This window comes from Typopeltis vanoorti, chromosome 13, assembly GCF_054136105.1.
Source record: "Typopeltis vanoorti isolate ZY-2024b chromosome 13, IOZ_Tvanoo_1.0, whole genome shotgun sequence".
NCBI classification, from domain to species: Eukaryota; Metazoa; Arthropoda; class Arachnida; order Uropygi; family Thelyphonidae; genus Typopeltis; species Typopeltis vanoorti.
In genome coordinates this window covers 121553839-121568775 of record NC_143561.1, presented here as the reverse complement: position 1 = coordinate 121568775, position 14937 = coordinate 121553839, and the positions used below count along the sequence as shown (strand labels likewise).

The 14937-nt window shown below is 37.2% G+C and overlaps 1 protein-coding gene across 1 annotated transcript in view; it reads left to right on the top strand.

Moving 5' to 3' along the window:
• Col4a1 (Collagen type IV alpha 1) overlaps positions 1-14937 on the top strand; it is a 903940-nt gene that overhangs the window by 772739 nt on the left and 116264 nt on the right. Inside the window, exons 32-33 of the mRNA XM_090402880.1 lie at positions 5604-5675; positions 14345-14467. Coding sequence (XP_090259006.1) covers positions 5604-5675; positions 14345-14467 — 195 coding nt within the window. The remainder of the gene's footprint in view (positions 1-5603; positions 5676-14344; positions 14468-14937) is intronic.

The following is a 14937-nucleotide window of genomic DNA, read 5'->3' as shown; positions in this document are numbered from 1 at the left end:
ATGGTCCCTAGGGAGTGGAAGTTAGGCAAAGTGGTTTCTTTGCATAAGGGTGGCTCTAAAACTGCGGTATTGAATTACAGACCAATCACCATCTCAGGAGTAGTGGTAAAAGTATTGGAAAAGTTGGTTAAAGACAAAATTCAAGAATGGGTGGATCAGGATATGATACTCTATAGAGGCCAACATGGTTTTGTTAAAGGTAGATCCTGCCTTAGCAATCTATTAACTATTCATAATAGAATAACATCTGAGTTGGACAAAGGAACTGGCTACACAGTGGTACTTCTGGATTTTGCTAAGGCTTTTGACAGGATACCCCATAGAACACTGTTACGCAAATTGGAGCAGATGGGAATGGATAATAAATTGGTGATATGGATAGGAGAACGGCTCAGGGAGAGATACCATAAGGTGGTGTATGGAAGAGCCGAGTCCAGAATGAGGCAGGTGACCAGTGGTGTGCCTCAAGGCTCTGTGCTTGGGCCAATGTTGTTTAATTTGTATATAAATGATATAGGAAACGGCTTAAAGGGAGATATTCAGTTGTTTGCTGATGATGCAAAGTTGTGTAGTGCAATAAAAAATCAAGCTGATGTTGAAAGTTTGCAGGAGGATTTAAATAAGCTGGTAAAATGGGCAAAAGAAAATGGATGTCAGTTCAATGTGGAAAAGTGTAAAGTCATGCATTTTGGGATTAAAAGATTACCAGCTGTGTACTACATCGATGGAAAGGTACTCCAAGAGATTGATGAGGCTAGGGACTTAGGGGTATTGGTAGATAGGGAGATGAAGTTCAGAGGACACATTGCTAAGGTGTCCAAGATTGCACATAGGATTACTTGGTTGTTGAGGAACACACTGACATCCAGAGATAAAGAGGTTATTATTCCCCTTTATAAAGCATTGATACTTCCACATTTGCATTACTGTGCTCAGGTCTGGTCACCTGGATTCCTTGGAGATGAGGAGGCTGTGGAGAGGGTTCAGAGAAGAGTGACCAAGTTGGTGAGTGATATAAAAAATGCTCCCTACATTGATAGATTGAGAGCTTGTGGATTGCAGAGATTGGTTGATAGGTGAAGAAGAGGGGATATGATAGAAACATTCAAATTACTAAAAGGTTTTTATAGGATTGATGCAGGGGAAATGTTTCAGCTGTGTGATAGTGATGGAAGAACAAGAGGTCATCTCTGGAAATTAAAGAAGAGTGTGGTTAACAAAGGTGTCAGAACAAGGTTTTTTGCCTGGATGGTGGTGAATGAGTGGAATTCATTGCCTGACTTAGTTGTGAGCTCTTCGTCTGTAAATGAATTCAAGAAGTGATATGACAGATATTGTTTTGCTAGTTTGGGTCTCCCGCGATGAGTCTACTGACTCCATGGAGATACCCGTAATAATAATAATAATAATAATGTACTGGATTCTGACTAAAGCATTCGAATGCATGCATGCATGCATGCCATCAAACATGAATTATCAAATGTAACTGCCTAGCAGTTACTAAAGTGTATGTTTTCATGTAACTTGATGCATTTGTTTTCACACCAGTACAGCCTTGAAAATGCTAGACAGTGGTTAGTGAAACTTGTTGGCTCTGTGTATTTGTAATCATTAAATCTTATGGTCTTTTAACAATAAAAGTTCTTAGTTTTAAGTTAGTAGATTACTAAAACATGACCTCCCTTTAGCAAATCCATGCTGGCCATCAAAGATAATACCATTGTTGTCAACCCAACTATGGATCCTAGTTCTCACAAACAACTTAACCACAACACCTGCCACACAGATAGGCCTATAGTTTGATGCTTGAGATTGCTCGCCTTCTTTATGAAGTGGCACAATCTTGTCCTTCTTCCACTCCTTAGGGACTTGACTGAGTGCAAGACACATATTAAAAAAATATGTCAAGGTAGGTGTCAACTCCCTGGCACATTCCTTCAGAATATGCGGTGATATATTATCAAGTTCCACAGCCTTATTAACATCTAGTTTACTCAACTCTCCATACACCTTTTGCTCACTTACAGTCAGTCTCTCCTCCCCATCATCAACTGCTCTCAATCTCTCCATGAAGTCACATTCCAAGATTGAAAGACCTTTATGAATTGCTCATTAAGTATCTTCACCACACCTTCTGCAACAGCTGTCTTTTTACCATTTTCTCCAATCAGTGTCATCCTTCCATAATCGTTCTTCTTTTGCTAGCTACATATCGAAAGAACTCCTTAGGATTCTTATTGGCTTCATTAGCTAACTGCTGTTCATACCTCTCTTTAGCTACCCTCACCAACCAAGTCACCCTCCTTGCGTGGTCTTTGTAGACCTCATGGAATAGGTTATTTCCACTTCTCTTATGCTGCCTCCACAATACCCTCTTTCTCTGTATCGCATGTTTAATCTTTTTATTCATCCATCTCACACCTACCTTATTTAACCTTCTCACTCTTGGAATACACTTAGACATTACATCTGCTAGATAGTTTTTGAAAATCCCCCAAGCTGCATTGATCTTTTTTCCAGCTAACTCCTCATTCCACGTTACACCCACAAGCTGTCTCCTGAGCTCTTCATAATCACCCCCTTGTAATTCCACATATACCCTTTTCTCACAGGGGTCCTCACACTGCTGGCAACCACCCATGTAATCACCTCATGGTCACTCTCACCAATTGGTGGATTTGCCACCTCATTTATAATTACATCCTCTGATGAGATGACCAAATCAAAGACCACCAATCCTCACATGCCCTCTGTTACATACTGTCTGAGGTAGTTATTCCTCAAAAACTCAAGAAACTAATTTTCTTTACTTCCAGTTTCTATCTCATCATTCCAGTCTATATTGCCATAAATAAAATCGACCATTATGATCACCCTTTTCTTATTTGCTTGACTAATTTGATTATATAGTTCTTTATCGCCACTATCCACATTACCTGGTCTATAACAACATTCAATGAAGTATTTGATTCCATTCACCTCTATCTCACACCATACTGCCTCAAAAGAACTGGCACTATTTCCCTTTTGCATCTCTACTTTGTATGGACATAACTCTTTCTCTATCATCAACAGCACTCCTCCTCCCTTTTTACCTCTTCTATCCTCACGAAACACATCATACTCTTCCATCTCTAATCCTGACAGCTTGTCGTCCTCTTCCAACCAAGTCTCACTTATTCCAACAATCTCTGGGTGAACTGACGCAATTAATGCAACCATTTCATCTGCCTTGTTTCTTATACTTCTAGCATCTGTATATAAACACAACAGCTCATTTCTGGATCTACAGTTAATTCCACTGATACCACTCACTCGATGTGATCTCTCTATCTTCGACTGGGGCAATTTCCCTTTCTGCTTATTCATTTTGAAACCCCTTTTCAATTTTAACTGTTTCCTCTTGATCCCAGGTCATCTCATTTCTTTCCTGTCTACACATGCTCTCACCTCCTCTCAGAGCATCCACCTTTCTCACGCTGTGTACCCCTATCCACCCTGAGTCTCCCTGTTTCCCTGCTGCTCTTGCACACCCATTCTCTCATTTTCTATACTCATACCACCCACTTTCTCATTCATAACCACCTCTTCCATCTCTCCTGTCTTCTGCTCTTCCACATCTCTCCTGTCTTCTGCTCTTCCACATCACTTCCTGCTTGATTTGATTCATTCTCTCTCTCACTATACTCACTTGTCTATCTTCCAGCAGCAATCTCTCCAAGCAACTCGCACCATAACCACTCAATTGCAGTCCATCGCTCCCATACAGTTCACTTCTTCCTTCAAACTCATTCCACATTAACAAACAGTACTCCTATCTCCTCACACATTTCAGCCAGCATATCATTCATAATCCTTGCTCTCCGCCTTATCTCACCACAGTCACACCTAGGCAACACGTTTGCTACCCTTCCTGTCACACTATTGTCTTTTATCCTTCTAAGCAGCCTCCTGACATCCATTCTGACTTGCTCTTTGTCCTCTGCCAAATCATTTGTGCCGATTAAAACCATCAACTCCTTTGCTCGCTCCCTTCTCATATCGAATGCCTCAATCACTCTACTCATTTTACCACCTGGAAAACATACCTTGTGCATCCTATCATCCAGCACACCTTTAATAATGGAGTCGCCATATAAAGCCACTCACTCATCTTTTGTTAATTCTTTCATGCCATCAAGATTAATTTTAATAGTTTTAACCCGAATTTTTTTAATTTCATTCCGTATTCATTTCATCTCTTTCCTCATCCAATCCAATTCAACTTCCGAATCTCGCGTCACATTCTCTCTATCATTCATTCTTTCTAATTTTCTAACTCTCGACACTCTCTTCTCACTTTCACTCTCATCGATCCTTCTGTGCTTCCGTACTTTCGGTCCAACATGCGTCCGACTTTCGCTATCATTCAGTCTTTAGAATTTTTCTACTTTCAAGTCCTGCATCATGCCAATTTCCAATTTCATTTCCTTCCTCCACTCTCGCCTCACTTTTGTCCTTATTAATATCCGTTATGGTTTTTAAATCACTCGTTTTCTTTTTTACTAATTTTTTAACATTCTTTCGCCTCTCTTTCACACCATCCTTCTCTTTCGAACTTGCGCTCATTTTCCCCACAACATTCTCGCTACGAACACTTTCTGTCATCAATTTCATATTTGCATTCATCAATTCTTTATTCAGGTCACACTTCGCACACACCCTCCTTCCATCCGCCCTAAACATCCACAAATCATTTATGTAATCGAAAGAATACATATAATACACCTCACACTTAACGAAACGACTGAAATCTAAGTTAAAGTCATGGAATGACAAAGCCACCACCATGTTTAATCTGCCGGTTAACACTCTAAAGTCTAATAATAACAACGAATTCATAATTAAGTTTAAGCAAAACGAAATCCCCCACACTAATAATAATGGTAGTGCACAACTTTTACAGCAGCTCTTACTCAAACAAACACTCATATATACTTAATTATTCCAGGAATACCTATCTCAATCTGGTGCTCTTCTTACACACGTGCATCACGCTTGACTCACGAGCGCCCTCCTCCAAATATATACTCACTCAAGTAGTGTGTGTGTGTGTGTGTGTGTGTGTGTGTGTGTGTGTGTGTGTGTGTACAAGTCTGATATTGTACTTCCTGACAATGTCTCATCTCATCTTCCTTTTCCTCTTTTACCTTGCAGTGTCGAGGGTTTATTAATCATCAGACCTCAAACCGTTCACAGGATAAGGTGGTCAGCCCTACGACAGTGTCTCAGTAACTAAAATGAAATAGTGGAAGAATTAAATATTTAATCTTTTTATAGTGCTGTTTCACTTCATTAAACTTCTAATATTAGACTAAAACAATTTTCTTAGAATATAAAACTAAAAATTAACTAAAAATTAAAAAAGTCAACACTATTTTGATAGTGTTGGTAGTGTTGCTTGGAAATTCATGGTCTTTTATAGTCTTTTACACTGGAAAATATATGAACACTGCCATAATTTATTACTGCCATGAGAAAATGCTATATTCAAACATAAACAAATAAGTTGTTTCATTAATAATAAATAAATCTAAGCTATCTGAATTTGATTACCGAAATAGGTTCAAAAGGAGAACGAGGACTGCCTGGCTTAGAAGGAATTCCAGGACCTGAAGGACCACGAGGACCAATAGGTGAGTGAAAGTTATATTTCTTCTAATGTTATCATTGGAATAAATATACCATATGTATAAGACGCACCCAAGACATTTAATATAATTTTCTGGAAAAAACCTAAACTTTAAACCATTTCAAAATTGTAATTTTTTCGATGTTGAATCACATATTTATGAAAAGAAATAATTTTGTCTTCATATTCTTTTGGCATTTTTTGACTGATTTTTTTTTATATGCATACAATGTCCACTGCGTTTCATGAAACGGTAATGCCATGACGCACCACCTTTAAAATCTTCACTGTTATGCTCACAGGCTACTTTGACTGCATGTGTACGAATCATTTTTGTTGAAATGGCAATGCCATTTTGCCGATTTTCTTGCACCCATTTCAAAACTTTGGTCTCTAGTTCTGGCCACTTCGCAATTTTTCCATGTTCCGTGCGCTTTTCATTATGCAAATTGTACAAAATCTCCTTCCGACCACGCCAAGTTCTAATCATTTTTTCTGTAGGCAGAGGTCCAAAATGTCTTTCAGCTTCCCTATTCCCGTGTTCTTCCGCATATTTTACAACCTGCAATTTGTAACTTGAAGAATATGAATGTCGCCTGTTTTTTCCTATCACTAAAATCTACGGGGAAATATCAAACTGAATACAAAATATCTCATCACGTCAACTCAATACTGATAAACATCGGTAACTAATTACTCGGACAAGATATTATGAAACTTGAATAGGAACTCCCCGTTCTTAACCAATGACGCGCTAGAAGTCACATGAAGGTCACCACACATCAATTTGATTGCACCATTAACCGCCTACAAAGATCTTGGAACATAAAAGGGAGTGCATATGACTTTGAAAAGAGGAAACAATCTTTACCTTCTTTATATAAGACGCACCCCATTTTTAAGATGAATTTTTAAGGTAAAAAAGTGCGTCTTATACACTGGAAAATATGGTAAATCTTTAGCATCAAAATAACAAGACACAGGCAGGTATATTTCTAATAATTTTTTCTGTTATTATTATTATTGTTGTTGTCAGTAGTGTAGCTAGAGCTTTTGCTGCTCAGAGCAGTCCATGAGTTTGCCACCCCTCTCAATACACACCAAAAATACTAAAAAGTCAAAACAACGTATAGGGAAATAAATTAAAACACTATGTTCATTTTTGATGTTAAACTTTAATTCCAACATTCTAAAATGTTATTTTTCTTGCTTTTCTGTTAGCAAAATCTTCGATGATATTGGTGAAGTCTATTTCATAGTAATGTAGGTAATTCTTAATCTATTTTATTTAGAAAAACTCCTCTCACAACTAGCAATACTTACAGCAATTGTGAGGAAAATTCACAGTAGTATTAAAATAATTGGAAATGAGTTCTCGAGACCATATTTTAGAATTAACTGCAAAAATTCAAAAAGGTTCAAAGTGTCCTCCGGGGTGGACTGCCCCCCACCGCTCCTCCCTAGCTACTACACCTCTGGTTGTTGTTGTTGCACCTTCCATGGATTTAGCATACCTATCATGGTGGGTTCATTCAACTAATAACATGCTTATCATACCAAATCTTAAAATTCTCAACACTCCTTGCATTAACAACACATTCGAGTAATGCGTTCCATTCACTGACAATTCTCTATCTAAAAAATCTACTCCTTGTGCCCCCTCTTCACCACTCTCCTACATAACTTCCAGGGATGACCTCTGGTTATTTCCCCCTCTTGCCTTCTACTCTTTTCATAATCTCAAATGGATTAACCCGATAACACCTCTCACTAACTTAAATGTCTCGATCATATCATCTCTATAATCCGCTCTAGATTAATCTGATAAAATCCTCTCACTGACGTAAATGTCTCTATCATATCACCTCTCTTCCTCTTATCCACAAAACTATGCAATCCACATTTTTTCAAATTTTCTTGGGCCACGGCAAAGAGCTCCACGGGCCACATGTGGCCTGCAGGCCATGTGTTGAAAACCCCTGCCTTACAGAACTTGAATAGCGTGTATGAATGGGCAGGTAAGTGGAACTGAAACTGTCAGTTCAATGTTGCAAAGTGTAAGGTTTTGAAATTTACTAAGCAATGATGGGCTGCAAAGTTGCCCCACGTTGGGGCAACTTCGCGACATCTAAAGCAACTGTTGCTTTAGATGTTAAAGATACCAAGTTATTTTAAACCTGGTTTTACTCCATTTCCCAAGTAAGCAAACAGACAAACAAGTCAAGTTTGCGCCTGCACGTATTGCGAGTCTAGCTGACCCTCAAAGTAGTGCAAGAATTGAAAAAGTGCATTAAGGGTAAATATTAAGATTAGTGACCAGAGCTTATTCTACTTTTACCATGAGTTGCCTTGGTCTTGTACTACTCTGAGGGTCAGCTAGACTCGCAATACGTGGAGGTGCAAACTTGACTTGTTTGTCTGTTTGCTTACTTGGGAAATGGAGTAAAACCAGGTTTGAAATAGCTTGGTATCTTTAACATTTATTATACCCAAGGTAAAATACTTTCTATTGCTTTAGATTTTGCAATATAATCTAAAGCATCTAAAAGCAATAGTTGCTTTAGATGAGATCACAGATGTGAAGGATACAGCACAACTGGCTATCTTTGCCCGTGACTTTGATCAATAATTCATTGTGACAGAAGAACTGTTAACTATGAAGTGAACGACAAAAGGCATTCTTGAAAGGCATTCCTGATATTCTTGAAGCTGCCAAGGAAAACGATTCCAGCATTTCAACCTCAGTTTAACCATCTTAGTGGCCCTCGAGGGTATGGTAACTGTGGTAAACTTTGGGAGCCACAACTTGCAAAAAAAGACCTAACTCATTTTCAGCTTCTCGCCGAGTCCAACAGCTGTTCATCTCTTGATGAATAAACTACAAAATTAGCTGTGTTGCAAAGTGAGTTTGAAGAGAGAGAGATTTAGTGATTTCCGTAACCAATAATCTTCTTTAGATTTATTTTCAATGGCATTCAGTGTCAATTGTGCCGAAATTCCAGGCTCCATTTGTACTGAGCCTGGAATTTCGGCACAATTGACAAACAACTCTTCTTTGAGAGAAAAATTATTCATGTGCCCTTGCATACATTTTACAAAGACTACATTTCTGAGGAAGCATTCCCTTATCTTCACCGGCATGCTTTGAAGATGTGCATTTTGTTAAGAAGCACATACTTATGTTAGCAGTTCTCCAGAATACAGCATGTGAAGTCCAAGACAAGAACTCAATCTGGAAAGCATCTTACAATTCTAAATACCGCAGTATAGCTTAGTGGCCCATGGGCTTCATTGAAATTTTTAATGCAGCCCGCACTGTCTGAAAGGTCGAAGACCCCTGCTGTAAGGCCATAACATCTGCTTGACTTTGTATTGCTCTCTCTCCAATTTTGCAGCTTTAACTGGTGATATGCAGCTGCATATCACCAGTTGAATTCATCCCAATATCCTTGATATACATATTGAACAACAGCGGCCACAATAGAGACTTCTGCAGCACACCATTAATGATGTTCCTCTTTTGGAATGCTGAATCACCATATACAACTTACTGATGCCTATCTGACAGCCATTGACCAATCCAACGCATTAGTCTGTTTTCCAGTACCATCTGTTTTATTTATTTAACAGCTTGTTGTGTGACAGTCTTTATTCATCACCCCCTGTCCAGTACATTCATCACATTGTTATAGTACATAAGTAAGTTGTTAAACATGATTCCTCTAACAAACCCATTTCTCAAAGCTGACAGTCTGTGGGAATACTGCAGTTATCAAACTATTTCTGCATCCTAATTCTCACTAATTTCTCCAATATCTTAAACACAACTCCACATAAACAGATTGGCATATATGTAGCCACCTTATCCTCACCTTTATGCAGTGAACAGTTTTACCTTCTTCCCACTCTTTTGGAACCTGTACTGTTGTAAGACTTAATAAACAGGTATGCCAATGCTACTACTAAGTCCAATTAACTTTCCCTTAGGACGTGTGGTGATATGTTATCAAATCCTATTGCCTTATTGACAACAAGTGTATTTATTTCCTCATATACTGCTGTTCACTCACAATTATACCATCCTGTTCCTATGTCTTCTACAGTTGAGTTTCCCATGATTTCACTCTGATGAGAATGGAACACCCATTATAAATTGTTTACTGAATACCTCAATGATGTTTTCTGTATCAGTTACAATTTTCATCGATTGACATCATTTTACCATAATCATTTCATCCTTCTCCTTGCTACATATCTAAAAATTCTCTCTCTCTCTCTAGGGTTTTTCTTGGTCTAGTTTTGCAGTTCTTTCCAACTGACTCACCTTCCTGGCCTGTTCTTTATACCCCTCATTCAATTAATTGTTACCATTATTCCTTTTATGCTGCCTTCCACAATAACCTCTTCTAAATTTCATGCATAATCCTTTTATTCATCCATTTGACACCTAATTTATTTAGTCTTTTGCCCTTCAGAATACATTCACACATCGATGTTGTTTAATATCAAATTAGCCAAGCAATTAAGAAAAGAGTGATCATTATGGGCGATTTTAATTATGAAAATATAGACTGAAATAATGAGATAGCAACTAGAAGTAAAGAAAATGAGTTTCTTGAGTTTTTGAGGGATAACTACCTCAGACAGTATGTAACAGAGGGCACACAAGGATTCAGGATCTTGGATTTGGTCATCTCACCACTAATTGGTGAGAGTAACAAGGAGGTAATTACCTGGGTGGTTGCTAGCAGTGTGAAGACCTCTGTAAGAAAAGGGTATATGTTGAACTACAAGAGGGGGGGGGATAATTATGAAGAGCTCAGGAGACAGCTTTCAGCTGTAGCATGGAATGAGGAGTTAGCTGGAAAAGAGATCAATGCAGCTTGGGAGATTTTCAAAAACTATCTAGCAGAAGCACTGTCTATGTGTATTCCAAGGGTGAGAAGGTTAAATAAGGTAGGTGTGTGATGGATGAATAAAGAGATTAAGCGTGCGATACAGAGAAAGAGGGTATTGTGGAGGCAGCATAAGAGAAGTGGAAATAACCTATTCCATGAGGTCTACAAAGACCAGGCAAGGAGGGTGACTTGGTTGGTGAGGGTAGTTAAAGAGAGGTATGAACAGCAGTTAGCTAATGAAGCCAAAAAGAATCCTAAGGAGTTCTTTCGATATGTAGCCAGCAAAAGAAAGAAAGAATGATTATGGAAGGAGACATTGATTGGAGAAAATGGTATAAAGACAGCTGTTGCAGAAGGTATGGTGGATATACTTAATGAGCAGTTCATAAAGATCTTTCAATCTTGTGAATGTGACTTCATGGAGGGATTGAGAGAAGTTGATGATGGGGAGGAGAGACTGACTGTAGGTGAGCAAGAAGTGTATGGGGAGTTGAGTAAACTAGATGTTAATAAGGCTGTGGGACTTGATAATATATCGCCACATTTTCTGGATGCTATCTTTGTTGTATTCCTCTTTATGGGGCCATGTGCACAATAATTGTATCTATCAATTTACTACTTAAAATACTCGGAGAACACCCAAAAATCACCCAGACACACTAAAATGCAAAAAGTAAACAGTCCTATGTAAATACTATGCAGCTTCACCAATTATTACTCAAAATGACACTTATCTGTTCAGGAGCTCTCCACAAACACTACACACCATGTAGCCTTCTCAATAAAGATATAAATCTTTATTGCACTCGATCATTCTTTCTCCCAATATCCACAGTGTTGTAATTGCTTCCCTGGTTCCCCTGTTTCACCTGAAACCAAACTGTGCCTCATTTAATTCTCTTTCTTCTATATATTATGTTGATTAGGACTTTTGCAATGTGACTAATCAAGCTGATAGTTCCTTGCTTATTGCAATCTATCATTCCTGTCGTCTTGGGAATAGGAATAAAAATAGATCTTATGAAGTCTTTAGGTATTCTATCCTCCTCCAGACTTCTGTTAGAGATAATGGATAGAAGTTTTATTCCTTCCTTTCCCAATGCCTTCAGCAACTCTCCTTGAATATCAACCACTCCCAGAACTTTCCTATCCTTTATTCTTTTAATGGCTGCTTCAGTTTCCCATTCCTTAATTTCTGGGGTATCATCATTTTCTATCTGATCACATTCCAGATTATCTTCATCTCCATAAAGTCCTGTTACATACTTCTTCCACTTTATCACTTATTCATTTTTTTCCAACAAAATCTTTCCTCTTTCATCCTTCATGAAAAGCAGCTCTTTTTGTCCTTCTCTTCTTCCCTGAAATCAAGTTCAAGCCTTCATAGACCTTTCCCATATCCTTTGCTGTATCATTTTCCTCTATTTCCTTTTTATTCATTTTCATTTCATTTTTCTCTATTTCCTATTACCTTTTTAGCCAGAATTTTTACTTGTTTATTGATCTCTTTATATCTGACTTGGGCTTCTTTTTGTTCTTATTCTTCCATTTTCTTCTTTCGTCCATTTTTCCTATCACTTCCTCTCTGCCTCATCCAGAAGACGTTTAGCACATTCCTTGATTTTTTCTCTTAAATCAGTCCAGATTACTTCTAGAGGTCTATCAGTATCAATATTGCTGATCTTATTTTCTACTTCAGCGTGATATTTCTCTCTGATATCTTTTCTTTTTAGTCCTTCAATTCTTATTTTTCTAGTTGCAATTTCTTTATTTATTTGTTTTAATCAAATTTTTACTTTAATTGTGATCAGGTTGTGGTCACTATTGCAGTCTGCTCCAGGATAAGTTTTTGCATTTTTTATTACATTTCTATATCTTGAGTTAATTAGAATATAATCAATCTGATTTCTCATTTCTTCACCTCTCTGTCCAGGTGCTCTCCAAGTATACAGTCTTCTCTTGTGTTGTTGAAACCAGGTGTTAGTCACTATCAATTTGTGTCTTCTAGTGGGGTTGAGGTTTTAATATTAATAAATGCAAGGTATTACACTTTGGGGTAGTACAGAGATATAAGTCTGCATACTGTATTGGTGGAGCTGTACTTCAGGAAATGGATGAGATGCAGGATCTTGGGATAATGGTAGACAGTGGACTAAAGTTCCGAGGACATATTGCAAGGACTACACATCATATTACTGCTATGATAAAAAAGTACATGAACATGTAAAAATAAGGAGATGGTAGTGCTTCTCTATAAGGCATTGGTCTGACCCTACATGTACTATTGCACTCAGATTTGGTTACCTGGTTTTCATTTTGATGTGGAAAGACTAGAGAGGGTCTAAAGATGAATGACCAAAGTGATATCAGGATTCTGAAGTGTCGGTTATGAAAATCTTTTGAGGGAATGTCGATTACAGAGTTTGGTGGATAGGAGGTAAAGACGTATGATAAGGATCTTCAAGTTAGTTAAGGAATTCTACAAGATTAATATAGAAGGAATTATAAATGGAGAGGATGTTAACATAGGAAAAGCACAAGGTCAGTCCTGGAAGTTGTGCTGTATAAAGATGTTGTGAAGAAAGGTGTGAGGATTCTCTGATTTTCTAAGCAGAGAATTGTTAATGAGTGAAATACATTGCAAGAGTGGATTGTGAATGCTGGGAGTGTAAATAACTTCAAAGTTCACGATGTTAGACATATTGCTGGTTGAGTGGGACTGCTATAATGAGTATTGATTCCATAGTGGTTACTGAAATAATCATCATCATCTACTGTATGTATCATTGTCAAAATTCTGTGACCTATTCACCTTCATTTCCACAAAGGTCCACTTTCTGTAATCCAAGTATCCAAATAGTGAAGTCATCTTCCTTGGTGAACTTAATATCAACAACTCCAACTAGCTTCCCTTTTATCCAGCTTGGTCAGAGGCATATACCTCCACCTCTGAAGGTTTGTGGAAGCTTTTGCTGTAAGTAGTGATCTAACCCAAGTTATACATTTTCCTATGTGAATGCCTGATAATCTTCTCATTCCCCAAAATCCTTGATCTTTGTTTTCATACCAGTTTTTCTTCTAGATATGCCATAGATCACTCCTAATTCAATAGGTTTTTTTTTTAAAAAAAATTCTGCTAATGAAGGGCTTGTTTTTTTAGAATCATCAGCATATTAAAAAAAAAAAAAACTTAATATGAATAAACACTGTATTTTCTGTCCATATAGTATTTTTGGCATTCTGCCATTGTCCATTTGATGTAGGTGTCCCAACCATTTTTGTTTATATTTACTTATATAATAATTAATTGGTTTTATAGTTAGGGGTTGTAAAATTTATTCATTTGCTATATGGTCTCATTTGGTATATCCAGCTATTTTTCTAAGAAATTTAATTTCTTCAGTTTGAATCTGTTTTTAATTAATTGATTAATTATTATTTTTTTGTCGTCCATATAATAACGTTGGTTTAGACATGATGCTATATAGTCTGATTTTGGTGTGTTTTTGTATCCGGGATGGCTAAAATATATTATTTATTATGCGTTTACTTTAACATTCACTTAAAACATAATTATATCTTATCCAGTATTGCTAATTTATTAATACCAAATTTACTTAAAGCAGGATCAGTTTATCTACTTATATCCAGCATTCTTTTCTCTCAGGCATTATGCTCATTGTCATTTTTACTAGATTTTGATTGCAATCCCTGAGATTTAATTGTACGAGTTCACTAATTTATGGAAATAATATTTTTATTTCTGTATTTAAAGGTGATACAGGACCTTCAGGTTTTCCTGGAGCTCCAGGAAAACCAGGATTTGGAGAAAAGGGTGAGCCAGGTGTTCCAGGACGTCCAGGAAGTGATGGATTATCAGGTCTTCCAGGCAGTAAAGGTAAAGAAAATATTTTTTCGTCCTGCTCATACAACTAGGATGAGTAATGGGAATGGCAAAATGTTGCTATTTTCATTTATTAATTGTTTTTCATCTTTGAAGTGACATATACACGTAAATTGCCTACAAAAGTAAAATAAGCCTGATAAGCAAAACAGAGTCACTCTATAGAGTGACTCTGTTTTACTTATCATGCTTATTATCATAAGTAAAGATTAGCCAAGCAGGCTAAAGAAAAAAAGACCTAAACTACATAGTTTCTATTTCATCACCCATGGTTAGCACACCCACTTGTATTGGTTGGCTTCTGATAAACTGTGAATTCATTTATGATAATATCCAAGAAAAGTAAGTTGTTTTATTTTTTGAGTGTTACCATAATGAGAAATGACTATAATTATCCTTAGATCTCTCTATCATAAATGTCCATTTTTTTTTGTCATTTTTTAACATCTTTTTATCTCATCATC